A 22,680-nucleotide genomic window follows, 5' to 3' on the forward strand; every position below is an offset into this window, starting at 1 on the left:
CCAGGTATAAATAAGCCAGAGCAAGAGTGGGGATAACAAGGTTAGCTCAGTCAGCAAGGGTGAGGTTTACAACCAGCAGTTGATCTGGAGGTGTGAACACCAAGGAAGCTTACGCAGCTTCCCCTCCCTTGGTGTTCACACCTCCAGATCAACTGCTGGTTTTCAAAATTGTAATACACGTACTTTGTATATTAGCAAAAGCAAGATTGAAGAAGCGCTCTCTGCATTTGGAACAGAAGATGGCAAGGTTTGTGATGGTTTTATTTTATCGGAATTTGTCCCATAGTCTTGGACTGGCCCGAGGGAGATGTGTTCTATGGAAATGAGTTTCACTATACTGTGAAAATGCATTACAAGCAAGTGAACTTGACAATAGGCAGCTCAGATAATTTCTAATCTATAAAGCTAACTCATGCAAACCCTACCTCACAGAATAACACTGCCTTGAGAAAGGGTTTGCAGGACTGGTCCATGAGTGACAAAGATAAAGTAAATTAAGGCACCTGATTCAAAGAAACACTTTAGCATATGCTTATCAAGTACACAAGTTATTTGGTTGAGTTAATCAGGACTACTAGTGTGCTTAAAATTAAGCATGGATTTAAATGCTTTGCTGGATAAAGGCTAAAAAGAAAACAGTGAAAAGTGAATATGATTCTAGAGAATTATTTTAATTTTTAAAATACCATTTATATTTTGACAGCTGCAAGACAAGTGGAGCAATACTGTCTTATATCCTTAAATGTAACTATATTTGTGTACAATGCCAAAAGTTTTGACTGTAACTTTGATTTATTTCAGAAGTGTTACAATCCTGTAAAATGCACCCCCTTCAGTGCAGATTTATTATTCATTTGGTCTTTGTATATGAAAAGTGGTAACTGATAAAAAAAAATAGCTGTAATTTTTAAAAAAGTGATTTTCTGACTTTTTATACAGATCTCTGTCACATTATTCATAATGTATCAAAGTTTAGCAAGTAAGCATTAGAGAAGAAAGTACAAGTTATGCTGATTAAAGTTTTTTCTATAAAGAGATAAAATTTTAAAAAAATCATTCAAACTAAAAGGCACAAGACAGTTTATTATTGTGAATTTATTATTGTGAATTTGTTGTTGTTGTTATTATTATTGCCAATGTTTCATAACTGGTCAAACAATATGATGACAAATTTCTGGTTCTCTTCTCCACTTGTCACCCATCTAGCAGACACGGCAGAGTACTAAATTAAAAGATTGACAAAGGACAGGATCACTAGTTCCCTCTACGATCTGACAGAAACACACTCTGTTCATCACACTATTCACCAAACCCTTTTGAATCTATTTGTTAACGTTCATTCATCTACTGTTCCTCAAGTTAACATTTTAATAGCATTTCCTCAGACCATGACCCAGAAAATTATTACATAGGCACTTTCATCTACAAAGAGGAGAAAAAACCGGAGTCAAGAGAAAAACAAAGTAATATTTGGCACGTTCCTTAAATGCACTGATTTAGTGTAAAAACCGGAGCCAGACTCCCTGCGTAGTTGCTGCTAATTTTCATGGGGGGTGAAGATGGTGGCTCCGGTGGTAGCTTGTTCCTCTGGGGCACTTGGGGGGGGCAGGGGGTCAGGGGCTTCAGGGACCAGGTCGGGATGGGTGTTGGGAGTGGGCTGGGCTGGGCTGGGCAATGCAGGGGGGAGCTGATGGCTGGGGGAGTGTTGGGAGTGGGCCAGGCTGGACCAGGCTGGAGGGTGTAGGGGGGAGCTGTGGGCCAGGGGGTGGGTGCTGGGAGCAGGCTGGGCTGGAGGGTGTCAGGGAGGGAGCAGGCTGGGCCAGGCCGGAGGGTGCGGGGGGAGCTGTGGAGCATGGCTGGAGGTGCCTGACAACATGGCTGCGGGCACACGGCCGTGGCTGCCCCACCACACAGTGGGAGCCACTTTGCCGTGCCCAGCTGGAGGTACCGGCGCCTCTGGTGGATGAGATGGAGGCTGCTCCAGGCTACAGCAGCATTAAGTCCTTAACTTACCTGTGGGGGGATTAGGGGACTGGGCCAGGGGGGATTGGGAGTGGGTTGGGCTGGGGGTTTGGGGGTGGGCTGCAACCAGGGGGTGTTGGGAGTGGGTTGGGGTACAGGCTGCTGGCAAGGGGGTGTTGGGAGCAGGCCGGGCTGGACGCTGTGGGGGGGCCCTGTGAGTGGGAGGCGGAAGAATCAAGCTGGCCCGATGCTCTCTGCCATTTGCCACGTGTTATTTCTTCTTGCTGGGTGGGCTGTGCAGACCCTCAAGCCTGACGGTGGATGGGTGGACTGAGCGGTTTCTGCCCCCTCATTCTGCATGACATGAGGGTCTGGGATACTTGGGTTCCTGGATTACTGCGGTTAATCCAAATGGCGTATGAACCACGATTTGGTCACTGGCATCCCAGGGAAGACAACATTTTCAGAAAATTCCCCACTGCCTTATGGGTAGGTTTGGGAGAGCCAAAGGCTATGGGAGTAAACCCAAACAGAAAATCTAGAGTGAAGACCCTAAGGCGGTTAGCAGGGAGGATTCTTCAAACCTGCTTTCCAGCATCTCCTTGTAGTCATCTCAGTTCCAAATGTACTGACTTCTGTCTTTCCTTTTGATCCAACTGGGGCTACCGAGAGGGGGGCACCACCGCCTGGGCAACGCACCTTCTCCAAACACTAGCCCAGGCAATGCACTGTGTAAGAGGGTGCCAAATGGAGAGGACACTCCATCCCTGCTGATGGCATGGAAACAACACGGGTTATAAGCCCTCCTCAACTGGTGAAGAGGAGGACGCCACGTGTCACTGTTGTTGGTGGGAAGAGTCATCGCACTCCACTGGTCAGCTACTGCCTGCCTCAAGCCAGGCAGTCCCTGGTGAGTATGGTACTGACCCACCACGGCTACGTCTACACGTGCATGCTACATCGAAATAGTCTATTTCGATGAATAACGTTTACACGTCCTCCAGGGCTGGCAACGTCGACGTTCAACTTCGACGTTGGGCAACACCACATCGAAACAGGCGCTGCGAGGCAATGTCTACACGCCAAAGTAGCACACATCAAAATAAGGGTGCCAGGAACAGCTGCAGACAGGGTCACAGGGCGGACTCAACAGCAAGCCTCTCCCTTAAAGGGCCCCTCCCAGACACAGTTGCACTAAACACCACAAGATCCACAGAGCCGACAACTGGTTGCAGACCCTGTGCATGCAGCATGGATCCCCAGCTGCAGCAGCAGCAGCCAGAAGCCCTGGGCTAAGGGCTGCTGCACACGGTGACTATAGAGCCCCGCAGGGGCTGGAAAGAGAGCGTCTCTCAACCCCTCAGCTGATGGCCGCCATGGCGGACCCCGCTATTTCAATGTTGTGGGACACGGATCATCTACATGTGCCCTAATTCGACGTTCAACTTCGAAGTGGGGTGCTATTCCCATCCCCTCATGGGGTTAGCGACTTCGACGTCTCGCTGCCTAACGTCGATTTCAACTTCGAAATAGCGCCCAACATGTGTAGCCATGACGGGCGCTATTTCGAAGTTGGCGCTGCTACTTCGAAGTAGCGTGCATGTGTAGACGCGGCCCACGTCTGTCTTCCTCACTGGGTGCATGGGGATAGACCAAACATTGAAAAGTAGATGTAAATGATGTACCTGCCAAAAACCTAAATAATAAATCAACTTGCCTCTGGCTCAGTAGCTGGAATGTGTGGACCATCTGTCTGGGACTTGAATCTGCCCATGACCTTATGAACAATGACTCAATAGGCAAAACAGCAGTCATAGATGAACAGCTACACAAATGGAATGTTGACTTCGCTGCTCTCCAGGAAACCAGGCTAGCAGATGCTGGGTCAGTGAAAGAAACCAACTACACTTCCTTCTGGAAGAGCTTGAATTCCAAGGAACACTGCCTCTATGTCGTTGGATTTGCTGTTTGGAACTATCTGCTGAAATCCATCAATACGTTCACATCTGAATTGGAACACACTATACCCCTGAAGCTCTGCATCAAGTCAGGATACGTCAACATCATCAGTGCTTATGCGCCCACATTGGCATTATGTACCGAAGACAAGGACCACTTTTACTGTAATCTTCAGAAAGTTATCGACTCCTTTCCAACTGGCGAACAACTGTACATCCTTGGCGACATCAATCTAGTTGGATGTGACCATCAGTCCTGGCCTGTCTGCCTCGGTCATAATGGTACTGGGAAAAATCAATGAAATGGTCAAAGGTGTCTCGAATTCAGCTCTCAGAATCAGCTCTGCATCGCTAATACTTTCTTCAATTTGAAAGAGTGTCACAAGGTTCCACGGTGCCACCACAGCTCCGGTCACAGGCATCAACTTGACCTTGTACTGGTACGCAGGAAACATCTCAACGCCATCAAAATTACGTGCACATATCACAGCGCAGATTGCGACACTGATCACCCCTTGATCATGAGTAGAGTGAAAATCATCCCAAAGAAACTCTATATGACAAAGGAATTCAATAAGCCCAAAATCAATACCCTCGATACCAGAGATGCACTGAAATGCTCTGTCTTCACAGACGATCTCACTTGTAAAATGGAACACAAACCCGACCAACAAACCATTGATGAAACATGGTCCATGCTGAGAGATGCAACATATGATTGTGCCAAATCTGCCTTTGGAACATGTAAATTCTCTAACAAAGACTGGATTGATGAAAATGTTGACTTTCTTAGGTCTCTTCTTGAAGAAAAACACAAGGCAGATCTGAATAACATAAAGAACCCATCTCAGAGCACAAGAGATCAACTTCAGTGAGCAAGATCTGTTCTTCAGAGAGAATCCAGGTAGCGTGCAAACCAGTATTGGGCCGACCTATGTTCTAATACTCAACAGGTGTCTGATTTGCGTGAGTTGAAAACCACGTATGACGGATTGAAGAAAGCTCTCAGACCAAATGTTACCAAAGTCTCCCCACTGAAGCATTCAAATGGACAAGTGATCACAGACAAAAAGCTGCAGATGTCCAGATGGGTGGAACACTACTCAAGTCTTTATTCCCATGAGCATACAATACAAACTGAACTTGACAACCTCATCCCAACTCTTCCAGAAATGTCTGAGCTAGATGCAGAGCCTACAGTGGAGGAACTCTCTCAAACTCTTGACGCTCTCTCCAATGAAAAAGCACCAGGAAACGACAGAATTCCAGATGAAGTCCTGAAGGCAAACAAGGCTGTGCTCTTCCACTTCCTGTATGATTTACTCCTAAAATGTTGGAGAGCAGATGATGTTCCACATGATGTGAAGGATGCAAACATCATCACACTGTACAAAAACAAGGCGACAAAGGTGACTGCAACAACTAGAGAGGCATCTCGTTACTGAGCATCACAGGCAAAGCATTTGCCCGTGTAATTCTCAAACTCCTGCAAAAACTTGCAGATTGAGTCTATACAGAAACACAATGTGGCTTCAGGGCTGGCAGGTCAACAATGGACATGATTTTCTCACTTCAACAACTACAGGAAAAATGCAGAGAACAAGGAAAGCTGTTATTCATAGCATTTGTGAACTTAACAAAGGCGTTTGATATAGTCAGAGATCAGGACTATACAGAGTATTAACCAAGATTGGCTGCCCACTGACACTACTCAAGCTCAGAACTTCCCGTCACGAAAACATGAAAGCAACAGTGCCATATGATGGATCTACATCGGAACTGTTGCAATGAACAGCGGAGTCAAACAAAGGTGTGTTCTTGCCCCTACCTTCTTTAGCATAATCTTCTCAGTTATAGTAATTGTGCATTTCAAAACTCACTCAACAGTGTATTTCTCCACACAAGGTTAGATGGCTCTCTCTACAACCTGGCAAGACTCAAGGTCAAAAATAAGGTCAAGAAAGTCCTCATCAGGGAACTGCTCTTTGCAGATGATGCAGCTGTCCTCGTTCATAATGAAGACACGCAACAGTCACTGATGGATTCTGTATCCACAGTCTTCAAGTTGTTTTCACTTGACATAAGCACAAAGAAAAGTGTTGTATTCACTCAAGGTATACCTCAGCGACCCAATGTCATTCTGGATAACAGCCCATTAGATGTGGTTCAGCAATTCTTTTACCTTGCATCTGCTGTCACCACAAACCTATCCATAGACAAAGAACTGAGTATCAGAATCAGGAGGCAGCTACAATTTTTGGCAGACTTAAGAAACGAGCATGGAACAATCCTAAACTGACAGCGAAAACAAAGATACTAATCTATCAGACATGTACTGAGTATTCTGCTAAAAGATTCTAAGGCACGGGCCACCTACTTGAACCTGGAGAAAAAACTGAACAGCTTCCACCTTCGCAGAATTACGAGTATCAACTGGCAAGATAAAGTTTCCAATGCAGATGTCCTGTCAAGACCTGGCATATCCAGCCTTACAGCAATCCTGAAAAGAAGACTACGATGGTTTGGTCACTTGAGAAGAATGCGTGATGAATGTCTTCCCAAAGAAATCCTATTCAGTGAACTGTCACGTGGCTTGAGAACAAAAGGAAGACCAAAGCTAAGATTTAAGGATACATGCAAAAACGACATGAAACAATTCAACATCGATCCAAAATCCTGGGAAACTACATCATTAGATCAAAATACCTGGAAACGATTGCTATGACTGGGCACACCATCTTTTGATAGTATACGTGCAAGCCCTGAAAAAGAACTTCGTCTTAGAAGGAAAAACTCTCAGACTCAAGAATTCGGAAATAGACTGATATGCGGTTATTACAGTTGACCATGCAAATCCAATATTGGACAAGCCACAAGAGAAGCTGCAGACCCAAACACTGCCCATAGATTTTCAACACCGCTGTTAACCACCGTCTCTGGAGACGAAAAGGGGCCATATATATATATGAGGAGCATAAAAACCTTTCCATTCAATCAGCATGGGTTCATTCAGCTAATGTTTTACTGCACTGTCACTAGAATCTAGAATCTTAACAGTATCAATGTGGCTGGAAGTCATGATGGTACATAATAAATCCACTGGATTTTTACTAGCTGCTCACTTGTTCATATTATGGAGGCACTCCTATATTTTACAACTTAAAAATGATTTATAACCAAAGGAAGGCACCACCAAATTGGACTTAACTAATTAATCTTCACACATCTCTGTGATGCATTATTATCCCCATTTTACAGTTAAGGAAACAAGCAGAGAAATTAATTGACTTGTTCAAATTGAAAGAAGAAGTTGGCTCAGTGGCAGAGTTAGAATTAGAATTCAGGAGTTCTTCGCTCATACCCTTTTGTTAAGGCCACTAGAATAAATGCACCATAGAGATTAATGGAAAACGGATTTTGCATGGTGTGAGACAAGCCACTAAAACAAGCAAGGGGATTAATTCTGATAAAATTCAGAATACTAAAATCATCATCCTTGCTAGAACTCATTTCCAAGAGCATTCTGCCGAGCCTTTGACAGAATTTCCTGGATCAAGATACAGTCCGTCTTCAACAGAATAGCTATTTTCATTAAACAAGTAATGGGAAGAACTTGCTGAAACAGACAAGGTTTGTGATCCAATCTGAAAGAAAATACTATCCCTATATACTCTGTGGCTTTGCTGGGAATTCATTAAATTCTAAACAGATGAATACTTTAAAGGTTATCTATTAAAGACGAAGCAACAGACTAGCTCAAAGTTAACGTGCATTAAATGTTCAGGGGTAGAATTTGTTTCTTTAAAAAGCTCATTAATTGTCAAACAAGCAAAATGAAAGGACCTTCTCCCCAGCCTCCCTCAATGTGAAGGGTGAGTTAAAATTCACAAACAGTATACATTAGAGTTCAAAGACTATGTTCCCATGTGTTATGATACTCATTAATAGACTTTAACCCCCACAGTTACTACAAAATTTCAAACTGGCCTGAGGGCTCCCCATATCTAGAGAAGTCCTCTTTTGGGATCACTTTTATGTTTGTTGTTCCCCGAGTTGGTAGAACTAAAGCACAGCCTAGGGATGACAGGCCTGGCCTCCCAAAGAATGACACAGGTAACACTACAGATCCAATGCTCCATATGTATTTTATGACGACACACTTACAGAGAAACAGTGGTGTTAATCTAGAAGAAGCTACTACTCCCTTGGTCAAAAACCCAAACCAGTGAAGAGAACAACCTACTTAAGCAGAACAATAATTAATAATAGCTTCATCAACTTACATATACAATAGGGCACAGGGCTGAAATGCTGTCACCTCTGCCTAAGGGTCTAGCTGAGTAGTGTAACAGTGAGACACGCAACAACAGTGAGGAGATAAATTTTGGCCAGCTTATGTTCTGATCCACAACAAAATATATCATTCTTCATACTGTAAATTCCATTAAAAGGAGACAGGAAAGCAACAAATAAAAACAGTAGGCGATATGGACAATTAGGAAGTAATTAAGATCTTATCAATGTACTGTAGCTGATGACAAAAAACAATTAAGGAAATATTGGGAAAATATGAACATGTACAGATCGAGGGGCTCAGAGATTTGCATCCTAGACTGGTCAGTGAATCTGCTAATTAACTTACTCATAGCCATTTCTGAAAAATCATGGAACAGCCAGGAGAAAGTAGGCAGTTTCAGATTCATGTTGCTTGAAATTATGTGTTTATTCAAATCCAAAACTCCAGGGTTGGGGGTAAGTTAAATCCGAAAGATTTAACCAATGAAAATGTTTTGTCAAGCCAAAGTGAAGTGAAACTCCTAAATTCCACATAGATTTAATTAGAAATGGTATCTATTATTAGTCTAAAAGGAAAATAAAAATAAGTGGTCATATGTGCTTCTACCTTTCTGGGATATAACTGGTTAAGTTTCAGTCCAAGAAGACTTAACCCTACTTTAAATTTTACAAAGCCTCTAACATTATGTCTTGGCCCTGTCTTGGATTATTGTATTTTTATATGTATGCTCAGTTCTCTCTTCAGTCACCAAGTCAGATGAGGGACCACTGAAAAATTACAGAAATGTATGTCCCCAAATGATTTATTAATGTCCTATAATCCCTTGTTTCAGTCTTAGGCTACGCAGAATAAGGTAAATCCTGTGGTTGGGGGGGGCAGTTGGGGAGGGTTAAGCCTGGCAGTGAGTAGGGGCTGCGGGACAGGGGCAGGGGTTGGGGGGCTTAAGCCTGGGATGGGTTAGGGATGCAGGGGGAGCAGGGGGTGCAGTTGAGTCAGAGCTGTGGCAGGAGGCGGTTGAACAGGGGTGGTGGTTCAGCTATAGCCACACATGGCGGGGGTGGGGGTTGAGCCAGATCTGTGCAAGGGGGTTGGGGGTCTGAACCAGGGCCATGTGCGGGGGAGGGTGTGTGAGCTGGAGCTAGAGCTGGACATGTGCATGGGTGAGCTGGACCTGTGTGTGGGTGGCGAGCGGGGCTGGGGAGGGGTTGAGCTGGGGCACTAGGAGCTGAGCCAGTGCCTGGGGGGGAGATGGGATTTTGAGTTGCGCTTAATTTGCGTTAATCCAAGAGCAAAACAAAATTGTGCATTTCAAGTGTTTACTGTATTTTAGAACAAAACAGTATTCTTGAGTCCTTTTTTTAAAAAAAGGCCTTCTCTGAAGAACAATTTTCTGCAAAATTATCAGGTTTTTATCTTACAGATTAATAACATGTCTCATGGTTTGTTGATTATTTTACCTTGTGGTCCATATTGGCTCATCTGAGGCCCATAAGTACCACTTGAATTACTTTGCTGGAAACTACCAATCCCAGGATGCATTTGGCCTGCAGGTGAAGGATGAGGTGACATGGAAGGCCCAGTTTGTTGAGGTCCATATTGGGAGATTTGTGGATTCCTTTGTATACCTGCCATAAAACCTAGAGGGATAAAAAGTAAAACAAAAATGTCAATACAAAACTTTCACTTTTATATTGATGAAGACATTAATATTTTTTCTTTAAGCGATCCCCTTTCCTTATGAAGAAAACTTTTTCAGTCATTTTCAAAGTAGACTCCTAGAAAACAGAAAGCTCTAATCGCTCATGTCAGAAAACAAACAGAACCAATGAGTCAAATGCCTGTTGGCATAACTCTGTTACCTTGATTATCTTTTTCTGATTTGTCCTCCTTGCTTACTGTTTTTGGTTCTCTGTGCCTTAAATATCGAGTCTGTTCTGGTCTGGCTATGGTCTGAAGAAGTGGGTCTATCCCACGAAAGCTCACCTAATAAACTATTTTGCTAGTCTTTAAAGTGCTACTTGACTGCTTTTTGTTTTGATAGTATATAGACTAGCATGGCTTCCTCTCTGTTACTAGTCAGTAAAGAAGTTGACTCAAAATCCAAAGTCAAGAGATAAGGCTCACAAATGTTTATTTTCCAAAGAATGGCAGTGCAGTCCTACTTTTTAATAAACTCAGCTGAAAAACAAATTTCAAAAACTGAAAGTCTCCAGAAGTAGAATTAATGCCATTTATAGTCACTGGAACACAAATAACTAAATTCACCAGAGTAGGGAAGTAGAAAAATGAATCATGTAAGGTGGTTAGCATCAGGCTCTTTGCTACCATAATACAGCAATTTTTGGCCAGTAATGCACCACTGCCATCAATACCTGTGTTACCTGTGCCACATTGAATAGTTTCAAGCATCACTGAAATGAGAATCAAGATATAGGAGCCATACAAAGTTTACCTAAAGCTCCACACTCATGCTCCAAATCCATATTCTAGCAAAGGAGTCAGCAACCTTTCTGAGGTGGAGTGCCAGAATCTGGCCTTTTGAATAATGTACGGGCTGAGTGCCAGTGATACTATTTAAAGTCACTTATGGTCCTACTTACAACAGCTTCATTAATGAATGCACAAAGATACAGAGATTTACTGTTTAGGTGATGGTTGGTAGCATTAGCTGGTCTCTTGTTAATCTACAGGTAGAATGGCTTTGAGCAAGCTAGTGGCTACAGGGGCAGGTCTGAGCTCCCACCTCGCATGCCAATAAAAAGCAGTTCATGTGCCACTCTTTGTTTCTGTGCTGGGGGTTGCTGACCCCTGTTCTAGCAGTTCAGAGGCATCTATATTGTCATCAACAGATCTGAAGTACACTCCTTCTTTTTCCCTCCATAAATGAAAAGTATTAATGAATGACATTATTGTTGTATACTTCAAGTTACAATCAGAAGTCTGGTAAAACTCATTAAAAATTAAAAGCCCTATAAATTCATCAAACTAACTTCATAAAACGGAAGGGAAGAGAACGAAATCCAGGGAACTATTATTTTTATAAGAATTAAAAAAAGAGAGAAAACTCTTGCAAAATGCAGCCCACTAAATGTCTGCATACAGCTGCTAGGCTTGCGAGATTTTTTTCTATGCGTATTCAGTTCTGCTTTTAACTGTGATGATGGGTTGAGGAGATGGCAAGTCATCCTCTATCGCCTCAAGGATATCTAGCTCCTTACCTGTCCTGTTTGCTTGTGAAGATCTGTCTTTATATTTGTCTGAAAAAGCCTTCTCAACACAACTGTTTTGAGTAACAGAGTTTTTTCACTACTCTTAAAGCACAAATTAAACTACACATATTGAGGCAAGAGCCTTGAAGTTCTATTTGAATAAAAGCTACAGTTCAAATAAAAATGTTAGGAAGCAAGACAATGAAGCTAAGTAAAAAAAGGAAAGACCATTTTTTCTCAAGTACTGCAGAAAATTTGGTTAATACTCTGTCGATTAGACAGTTTAAACTGGCAAATTTTAATGCAGTGGAGAGATAGCACTTTCAAATTCTACAGCACAGTGTAAAATGCTGGATCTGGCCTGCCCACGTGTCATACTCAAAATCTGTGGAATGTAAGTGTTCATGAATAAAATTAACAGGAAGTTTCTGTCCTTCGTGACAGCAAACAAAACCTTCCACATGGAAATGAGGCATAAACTCACGCAGTGATGTCTTCTGAGACTGGAGAGACCAGACACAAATGCTCTAGAAAGATTTCCCCTTCTTTCCATTAATCTAACTGTGAAAGAGGTTTAATAGTAAACCTTAATACCACCTTAAATGTCAGCACTATTATGTTATTGCTTTGACCAGTGGGGAAATGTGGGGAAGATAACAATGAAGCCTGTAAATGAGTATTATGAATCTATAAGTTGCTACAAGGAAGGAAATGCAGAAGGAAGAAAGGATGAGAAACAAAGATATGGAAGTGGGAGAGAAACAGAGAAAGGAGTTTGGTGAAAGAAGAGGGGGAAAAAGTGGAGTGAATCTAACTGTAAGCATGTGTTCCCACTGAGTGATACTGAGTGTGACATGGTATTGTATAGTCAATAAACTATTACTGTAGGCCGTGTCTTCACTAACAAGTTCTTCTGAAATATTTTTCAAAAGAAGGGGCTCTTTTGAAATATCCACCGGAGCATCTACACACAAAACATGTGCTTCCTAAATTAAATCTAAAGAATGAGGTGCTCCTCTCAAAAGCGCTCTTCCACTCCCATTTCACGAAGACTGCCTTCTTTTGATAGCTTCCTTCGAAAGAAAATGCATAAATGTTCCACTTTCCACAGACCTCCCCCTCCGCCTTTTTTTTGAAAGAGTAGCCCTCATGGCACCTGATTTTCCCTGGCCAGTTCTTTCGAAAGAGTGGGGTCTGCATGGATGCTCTCTTTGAAAGAGCAGATCACTCTTTTGATGTGCTTTTGGGCGTGTGTACACACACTTCTGAAAGAAGCTTTTTTGGAGGAGACCTTCCAGAAGGACTTCTTTCAAAAGATTGCTGTAGTGTAGACGTAGCTATAGTGTGAGGAAGTGGAGAGAAGCCCTTTAAACAGTTTGCAAGCCCTCTAGTGGAAGCAAAACAACATGTGCAACAAGACATATATAACAGTAGTCAAGGTCAAAAGAGATGCTTTCAAGACAGGGTAATACCAATTGGGAACTTCCACTGAGGGAAAAAACTTACATACATTATATATTCACATCTGTTTTGAGATAAGAGTCCTACACTGGAAAATATTTTACTTTATTATACAGACAAAACTTATTACAAAAGATCTGCAGTCTGAGGACATCACTGTAACTAATTTAAATCCTAACATAACAGTTTGCATGAACTAAATGTTAATATTTCCAACAGACCTCACCATTATTACACTCCTGGGATCCATTTCAACGGAACATTCTGTACTCGTTGCACTGTAAGTCTTTTATTATAAAGATAGTAAACTCACCTCTATAGCCAGTAAGCATATAAAGTACACAGCCTTCCTATTCACAGTGGACCTTTTAATCTATATGACACGGTTAATTTTAAAAATGTTGCATTGTCCAAAAGGATTCCTCAGACAAGCTATTATTTCTCCTAATACCTTCATTGCCACCCTGGACACGTTAGAAGATAATTTCTATTGCTAGTGATGGTTTCCAAAAGTGATGTGAAGGAAAGACTTGTGATACGGACTGATGGATACATGCAGGTATATTTCTTCCAAAGCCAGTGAGGCTGGAAGGTCTCTGGAAGACACTGCAACAACAATGGAAGGAAGAATTTCCTTCCCAAATGATTTCTTCTTCACCAACATGTTCAGCTTCTACAGGTTTTGGAATAACTGGACAGCTCCCCTAATTTTTATTTTACCACAAAGCAAATGAAGTGGAATCCTCATCAGCTTGTGAGCTGAGGGACTGGTTCTGTTGGCTCTGGTTTCAAATGGTGTAAGATTTCTTTCAGGAGCCTACAGATGCAGAGAGAACATGTGTGCTACATTATCTTTTTGTTCACACCTGTCTGAGACCAATTAGAACCATACCCTTAGAAGTGTGATACCCTGCTGTCTAAGACTTATTTCTGGAGAGAAACGGGCTCTGTTTCAGTCTCACTGTGGTTTTGGACTGGAAGGAGGACTGGATTGGGTCCTGAACTGTGTTTTCCTTAGAGCATGACTATGCTTCCATGGCTCCATAGTGAAGTTCAACCTTCCAAATACCTGCTGGAAACCCAAATATTTCAGAAAAGAACAGGGTTTATGATCAAGAAATTAATGTTCTCTCACCAAGAAGAGAAAAACTACATCAATTTTAGGAATCATCAAAACCAGCAAGGAGCAGCTGGCATACACTCATTTTTCCTTACTTGTACATTTGCACACCAATGTTCAGCTTCATTTCATAACAAAACAAAAACCCCACACATTCTAACAATTAGATTTAAGATAAAAGATTTTTGATTTTTTTTAAAAAGAAGAGAAATAGAATTACATTATGGTTATATTTGAGGGGTCAAATAAGTAGATTACATCAGTTGTGTCAGTTTATGTAATATGCTTTCAGGAAACTGCTGTAAAACTGGACTAGGTTTAGCTTTAAAAATCATCATAGAAGTGTACCCATAAAAAAAATCTATGTATCTATCTTCATGACAATGGAGGTACTGGAAGAACAAATTATATTTTACTAGCCATCAAAATAAGAAATTACTTGCCACAGGAAAATACTCAAGTGGGATTTGGTAAGGCCGAGATATTTAAAGAGTAGCTGAATAAAGCGAGGCGGTTGGGAGTATGTTGCCACATTTTTAAGATATACGGAATTGTTTTACTTAATTTTTTAAAATAATCTTCCTATTAAATATACAATCCATAAAGACCTTGGTGTTACCTTTGCATTTTGAAGAAAACAAATGAAATTGTGGTAGATTATCTATTCACAGCTATCAACTGAACTTAAGATAAAATACATTTGTTACATTCAAATAAAGCATACATACGAAGTTTTACATTAGCTAGTTACAAATTGCTATCTTTTTAGCAAAATGAAAAAATGAAACACACAGTCTTTGCTATTGACAATAAAATATTCTTTTTCCTTCACAAAGGGCTAGAAAAATTAAATTACATTTTTACAGTATGTTGCACATCACTGATACTTACTTGTGCCTGAAAGGTTTATCACACATTTAAAATTTACACGCACACACACACAAACTAGGCATGTCAGACTCCCTTAGGTCACATCTAGCCAACAGGTATTACAGCAGCATAGTTATGGCACTGTAGTGCCATAGTGTAGATGCTTCCTGCAATGACAGAAGAGGTGGGTTTTTTTTTCTCCTTTGTTTTAGGTAGTCCACCTCTCTGAACAGTTGTAATTAGGTTGACAGAATTTTTTTTCCCGTTGACATGGATGTGCTTATACTGGGTGTTACACCAAAACAACTATGGTGCTCAGGGGTGTGAATTTTTCACTGCCACCGAATGTTGTCACTATGCCGGTGTGACAGAACAGTTACCCTGCACTGGTGAAGAAAGGGTTAAAAACATTCCTGGGAGAGAGCTGTCCTGGGAGCCACTTGGGGGAAGGATTGTGGTAGTCAATCAAAGCCCTGGAGGGCTATATAAAAGAGTTGGCCAGCCAGGGTGAACAGACTCTGGCTTCAGCCCTGGAGGGAGAAGGACATAGCTGCTGGCTACAGCTGGGTACCATGGACAGAGCACTGCTGGGGAAAGGCAGGGTAAACCTGGGAACTCTAGCTAAGCAAGTCCCAGGCTGCAGGGCCTGAGACAAGGCCTGAGGGTACTAGGGCAGCAGACAGGCAGTAGGTCCAACCCCTTGCCAAGTGACCATTTTCAAACTGCAGTTTTCCTTAATAAGCTGCTAAATGAAGAGTGGCAGTGGGTCACTGAGGCAAGGTGGGTGTAGGATGGTGGGGTTCCCTGGGACGGGAGGACTCCAGAGGGTGGGGCACTGTGGCAGGACACTACCGGAGGAGAAGGGCTCCATGGTCAGGGAGAGACACACATCCTGACTGAAGGGTGTCCCTCCTGAAGGGGAAGAACAAACTGATAGGCAACAATGGGTGAGACATTGGCCAGAAGAGGGCACTCCAGAGGCTGGAAGAGCTAATTCTCACGTGACCAGCAGGAGGTGCCATTGCCAGTGAGTCGTACCCATTACAGCCATCCTAACTTGTAAACGTAGGCCAAACGTTGTACATAATTTGTGCAATGCTGCTCATCGCTGTTCACTGAATATGTTAGATCCAGGGCTATCTATCAAGCATCCACCGGTTTCCAAACTGCCATCCTGGTACGTACTGGCACTCCTCAACTTAAAAACATCTGACTTATGAACATCTGCCTACACAGACCAAAGCTCACCTGCAGCCTTAGGTGGGGCCAATGGTAACAATCGGCGTCAGCACTGACTGGAAGACTGTAGCCACCCCTGTACCTTGGTTGTCCTCTTCTCACCCTGCGTACTCTGCATTAGCTTCTGAAAGCAGCCCCACTCCCAGCTGCACTCCCTGTCCCCCACTAAGAGCTTGGCACTGATTCCGGCAGCCCACAGTCCCTTCCTTGTACCCCATGTAGTCTCAGTGATGGGTCCTGAAGGCAGTCCCATCCCCTGGCTGCCTTTCACGTCCCATTCTTGGAGGGCTGCACTCATTCTGCATTGAGCGGGAGGCAGCGCGTGGTGTGAGTGTCAGTGAGAGGATGCTGGAGGAGCACTCAGTGGTCACCCAGCCAGCGGTTAGAGAGAAACAGCTGCTTCTCTCCAGCTGGAAGTTGTGCGGCCGCCCCTTGATCTTCTTGAGTTTCCTGCCCTCACGCGGCTCACTGGCTCGGGGATGGAGCTGGCTGCAGGAGCCAGTGCAGAGCCCAGAGCCTGTGGGTGAGGAGAAAGGTGCCAGGCCAGGGGATGCCCCAAACTCCCCTTCAGAATCTCCACCTCCCTCCTCATCCTCCTCTAATTAAACCTGCCTCTCCTCATGCACCAGCAACCCAAGTTGAATAAAGCACTCTCTCAGTTAATTTTATTGTTTTTCTGTTTTAATTACTAGTATTGCAAGAGTATTGTTTTCTCCTGTTTTTCACTTCGCATATAGAGTATTGCAGCTGCATTATGGGTTAAATAAAATAGGCTTTTGTGGGCCAGCCTCGGAACTTAACTACCATTTAGAACACTTTTTTCTATGGGAAAATGCATTCAGAATTCCAAACAACCAATTTACAAACAAACTGTTGGAACACAACTTGTTTGTAAGTTGGGATCTTCCTGTACTCCTTTAAAATGTGAGGAGGGTTCTTTCAAAGTTTAGTATTTGTGATTTGGAGTCTGGAGGGCCTCCTTCCACGACATGACGTTCAGGGCACATCTACACTACAAACTGATGTCAACCTAACACAGGTTGACTTAGAGTCACAGGAGTAATTAGTAGGGTGATTCACTTTCTTCTTTCTGCCAGTGGTGTATGTCCTCAACAGAAGTGCTTCCACTGATTCCAGAGGGGTGGTGAGGGGGCTGAGAGGCTAAGCTTTGAGCTCTATGCAGCTCCCTGTTGACAGACTAGCTCCTCCTGACCCAGGCTCTCAGTTCCCACCTCCCCACGAGGAACATGGCAGCCGCTCAAGCTCCCATAAGATAGCACTGTGTGTGTGGAGTTGGAGCAGTTGCCAGGCTCTGAGCAATTAGATGAGAGCCAGGGTGTGAGTCCAACTCCTATCATGGAGATGGGAGGCAGCTAGGATTTAGATGAGCTCCCTACCTACCCCAGAGTGACACACGAAGCTATGTAAAAGACCATGGTTACAATCATATTTTGAACAAATCTTGGCTGATTTTTTAATTAAAAGCTAAAAGTAGGGGCACAGGTGTAGGTTGCTTGGGGTTCAAAAGAGGGGAAGTATAAAATATTATTTGTATGTGATTCAATAAACGATTACTAGAACAAGCCATATAAACATTTGAGAATTGGAACCCTCAACTGAAGGGTAGAAACATTATAAAATCAGTTAGAAACAGACTGAAAAGAGCAATGATGAAGCCAGGATGCTCAGTTAATGGACCCTTAAAAAAAAGACATCTTTCTCCTTATCCTAAAATATCTTATATTCTAAAAACTGCTGGAGGAACTTAAAATTCTCGGTAGGGAAAACACTCACAGTTGATACATGTTCTGATTCATCATTCATTCTACAAACAATTCTAAAGAGTTCTGGAAAAAAAAACTTTATTTCTGTCACACCAACTATGCAGAAATCAAATTTCTACATTGCGCTGTTTCATTAGCTAGCATGAACCTGAACTTTCTCTACAAGTGCATCAGGACATCGTTAAAAACATTCAAGGTTCTTTGGGCCACAGCAAAATACAACATGTTTTCTCTTTGGCATCTTGACAATTTATTTTCATCTTGACATCTGCTATTATTTGCAGAATGATTGCCTTGTTTCTTTGCACCAGTTCAACAAAAGATGTTTCTTTACATGTGTGAAGAAATCATCACACAACACACCACCTTAGCAAAATTATCTCCTTCTGCAAAGACAGCTAGAGCTATTGCTCCTCTTCACAAAGAGGCCAACTTTCTATTTGGAAGGGAGGGGGATATTGGGTTTGTTTCATTTATTTAAAACACATTTTCCAATTACACTTTAATATCTTCACTGTTTATTTTTCAGCCAGTTTCTCCTGACAATGCCAGTAGCTTTGGAGAAGATGGAAACAAAGACCTAGCTAAGGCTTAACTCAGACCACCTAGTGTTGTACCAGCCGTGCTATTAGGTTAAGTGGCTGACTCTCTCCCTGTTCTCTCTCTGATACTACAAAACCGTGTGAGGTATGGCATGCAATAATATTTAAATTTCTTCCTAGCCCCTGCTCTCCTCAGCTACTTGTTAGCCTTGAAATGCATATCATCCGATACTACAAAACCCTATGAGGTATGGCGTGCATAATATTTAAATTTCTTCCCAGCCCATTCCCTCCTCAGCTATACATTAGACTTGAAATGCATATAACCTGTCATTGACAGACTCGAATCAGGGGAAGGTTCAGCCATTACTGAGATGGTAGCTTGGGAAGAAAGTCCAACCTTTCCATTTGCTACTCTTGCCTAATGCGCTCTTAGGTAAAGCTTAAGTGTGGTACTGAGGACAGAGAAGCAAAGACATTCATGAAGTCCTCAACACACTAACAGAGGCCAAGTCACATTTTCATGTGGTCCTTAAAAGACTATGTCCCATGCAAACAATATATTATTGCAGCACACTTGGTACTAGATGTCTTAGGTCATGGTGCACAGGATACTAGAACAACAGTAAACTGAAGTTAAAAAAAACAAATCCACAACTTCTGAGCATTGATGTGAAAGGTCTGAATAGTCTGTCTTCTTTCTACAACTGACAGATGTCTAAGTTTCCCCCCTGTAATATGCATATTTATGAAAATGCAAGAGCAGAAGTAATGTCATTTTTCAGTTTGTTAATCTGTAGGGTCTGTAGGCTTTATGGTGAGAACTTCAGGTTTGAAAAATTTAGTGTCCTGGAGACATGGGATCAAATCTCTGGATTGTTCAGCTCTTCTTTCTTATGATGTAAATATACTGAATTCAATAAAAGGAGAAGAATCAATGGGCTTAAATGGCAGCAAGGGAGGTTTAGGTTGGACATTAGGAAAAACTGCCTGTCAAGGTGTTTAAACAGTGGGCCTGTGTCTACAGTACCCCTCCCTTCTGGAAGGGGCATGCAAACGTGGCAGATCAAAACGCAAATGAGACGCTATGCCTCATTTGCATTTTTGATACACCATATTTGCATACCCCTTTCAAAAGGGAGGGGCCAATGTAGACACAGCCTAGAATAAACTGCCTAGGGAGGTTGTGGAATCTCCATCATTGGAGATATTTAAGAGCAGGTTAGATAGACATTTAGCTGCCATGATTTATACTGTTCATGGTCCTGCCATGAGGGCAGGGGATTGGATTTGATGACTTATTGAGGTCCCATCCTGTTCTAGTGTTCTATGAAATATGCAGTGTTTTGAGGTCAAGATCACATATACAGTGCATGTTCTGTCGGTTTTGCATGGACATAAAGTGTTATGCGACATCCCTCACAAATGAAAAACTAGCCCATTATCTCCAGCCCCAAAACGTTCCTGTCCTCATACAGTTTTGCCACATACTGTGGTCTGTTGATTCTTTCCTTCATCATTTCTGGCAACAGCTCCTCAGTGATAAATGCATATATTGTAGTTTGCAAAGCCCCTTGGGATACTTTAGAATGAAAAAAACTAAATAAATATAGGCTATTGTTAAATATATTATTTAGGTCTCAGGTAATTGAAGAATTGACCTAAAAAGAAATGAAGAAGCTGAGCTAAATGGTTCATTATTTTTAGGGAGGCCTCCTATAACGGGTAACTAAAGTAATGTAAAAACCTCTTTGAAATGTGTAACACCATTCAATAGGCAGACGAGAGACAGCTCAGATATTACAGGCCATGATGGGAAGCTGTCCCAAGGACAGCGATCAGACTCAGTAAGTTTACAATAAGCCTGGCGACAGGAATGACTGTCACTTTGTCAAGTTCTTCATCAATGACTGGTTGTAGCTGATTTCACTCCAGGACCCAAGGGACAGAAAATTCAGCAACTGTCCAATGAAGTCAGTGGAAACTTTTCTATAGAGGAGTCTGTATCAGCAACTGTATACATTCTCTCAGACTAATTTCATTCCCCTCCCCTAATCTCAAAAACACCAATTTAATTTAAAAAGATGAAATAAAGATTCATTCTCAAGTATAACTATATTGAACACCAGCAAGGAAAGAGCAATGACCAGCTGGTAGTGCACAGAATTTATTATCTGGAGATTTGGTTCCAGTTTTGATTATACTGATCTTATTATTTACTTAGAATCCCACTTCTGTGGATGTGCAGTTTAGGCTTATTATTTCTCCTAAAAATACTTCAGCCCCTTTCAATTCTTCTTACAAAAATGCAATTCTGTCATGCTGTGTATATAGCATTATGCCACAACTCATCAGTTCAATCCAAAGCTGAAGCTGCCTGGTAAGGCAAATACGCATGATACCCAAATGCAATCTGAAGCTCTCGTCCATCAACTGTTAAAACTGGCATTTGGATCATTATGAATTAACTTGGTTTGGCACCATGACATCACATTAAATACTGTAAAACAAGTAAAGCGACAGTCTCCTTTCAACACTTTCTATGCAATGGGCCAAAGGCCACTCAGACTCTAATGGCCCAAAGGAGAAAGCAGTGACTTTGCAACCCAGCCCCCCTGAATATTCATACGACTTTCATCATTCCAGAAAAAAACGTAATGATAAAACAAGCAGACATCTTAATGATGACTTTTCTCTCTTTAAATGCTGTTTGTGTGAAATTAGTATTCACAAACATGAAAGATGAACAGTGCTGCTCAGAGTCATACACAGAACCAAACAGTTCCCTAGGGCAAGCAGGCAAAGCCCATGTTCACTACAAGGGAAGTTACATCTAGGCTGAATTTGCTCCTCAAGGGACTCAGGGCTATATTTTCTGCATGTTGGACACATTGCAATTGATCTGCCAGAATTCGATTTTGCCGCGTTAGTGAAGATGCAGCAATACCAACCTCTCTGGGCTCGGCTGTTGACCTTGGTACTCCACACCGCTACATGGAGTAAGTGACATCGTCGAGAGCCTGAAAGGCCCTAATCTACACCAGGGAACAAAGTCAACCCTGATATGTCGATTCTAGCTATGCTCATGGTGTGGCTAGAATTGCGCATCTGAGATCGATTTTGATCCCGAGCATACATCAGGCTTCAGGTTTAGCATAGTCTTCCCCAGCACAATTCTGTCAACTAGCCGATCACTTTTATAAGTGCTTCTGTCTCCCTTTTGGAAGAAGTGGGGAGGAAGGAGAGTGCTGAGACCCTTAGAAACGCCCTTCAAGTTGAAAAAAACTATTATTGTGAGACCATCCTTATAATGAATACCTACTTCTAAAAACCTGTAAAGGCTTCAGATAAAATCTGCTTTGTGTTTTGCATGAAACACATCTCTGATTGTCCAGAACACAATTCACCCACTAGTAGGTTGCTGGTATTCCAAGGATGCGCCTGAGGCTGCACAAGTGGAAGATGTTCAGCCTCTTTTCCTGGCGGGCATACAAGGTCCAAGTCTCGCTGCCATAAAGGAGGGTGCTGAGGATGCAGGCTCTGTAGACTTGCATTTTGGTGTGAGTGTACAGCTTGTTGTTATTCCACACTCTCTTGCTGAGTCTGGACAGAGTTGTGGCCGCTTTTCCGATCCTCCTATTTAGCTCAGTGTCCAACGACAGGGTGTCAGTGATGGTGGACCCGAGGTAAACGAACTCGTGGACAACCTCTAACGTATAGTTGTCAATCCTGATTGACGGGGATTCAGCAACATCCTGACCGAGTACGTTCGTCTTCTTTAGGCTGATGGTAAGCCCAAAGTCCTTGCACGCTTTGGAGAACAGATCCAGCAGTTTTTGAAGCTGGTCTTCTGTGTGAGACATGACAGCAGCATCGTCTGAGAACAGCATGTCTCTGATGAGGACTTCTCGCACCTTAGACTTAGCTTTCAGCCTTGCAAGGTTAAACAGTTTCCCCTCGGATCTTGTGTGCAGCAAGATGCCCTCTGTTGAAGATCCAAAGGCATGCTTCAGAAGGAGTGAGAAGAAGATCCCGAACAATATAGGAGCAAGCACACATCCTTGTTTGACGCCGCTCCTGATTCTGAAAGCATCCGATAATGCGCCGTCATATTGGATGGTTCCTCTCATGTTTTCGTGGAATGACTGGATCATCTTCAGTAATCGTGGAGGACGGCCTATCTTGTGGAGCAGTTTGAACAGACCATCCCTGCTGACCAAGTCAAAAGCCTTGGTCAA

The 22,680-nt window shown here is 42.5% G+C and overlaps 1 protein-coding gene across 15 annotated transcripts in view; it reads right to left on the reverse strand.

The window, feature by feature from the left end:
• Positions 1-22,680, reverse strand: part of ARID1B (AT-rich interaction domain 1B) — a 462,469-nt gene that overhangs the window by 93,266 nt on the left and 346,523 nt on the right. For all 15 annotated transcript variants that reach the window (XM_074990332.1, XM_074990329.1, XM_074990331.1 and 12 more), the window contains one exon: positions 9,675-9,854. In XM_074990332.1, the coding sequence (XP_074846433.1) occupies positions 9,675-9,854 (180 nt within the window). The remainder of the gene's footprint in view (positions 1-9,674; positions 9,855-22,680) is intronic.

The sequence above is a fragment of the Carettochelys insculpta genome, chromosome 3 (genome assembly GCF_033958435.1).
Source record: "Carettochelys insculpta isolate YL-2023 chromosome 3, ASM3395843v1, whole genome shotgun sequence".
Taxonomy (NCBI): Eukaryota; Metazoa; Chordata; order Testudines; family Carettochelyidae; genus Carettochelys; species Carettochelys insculpta.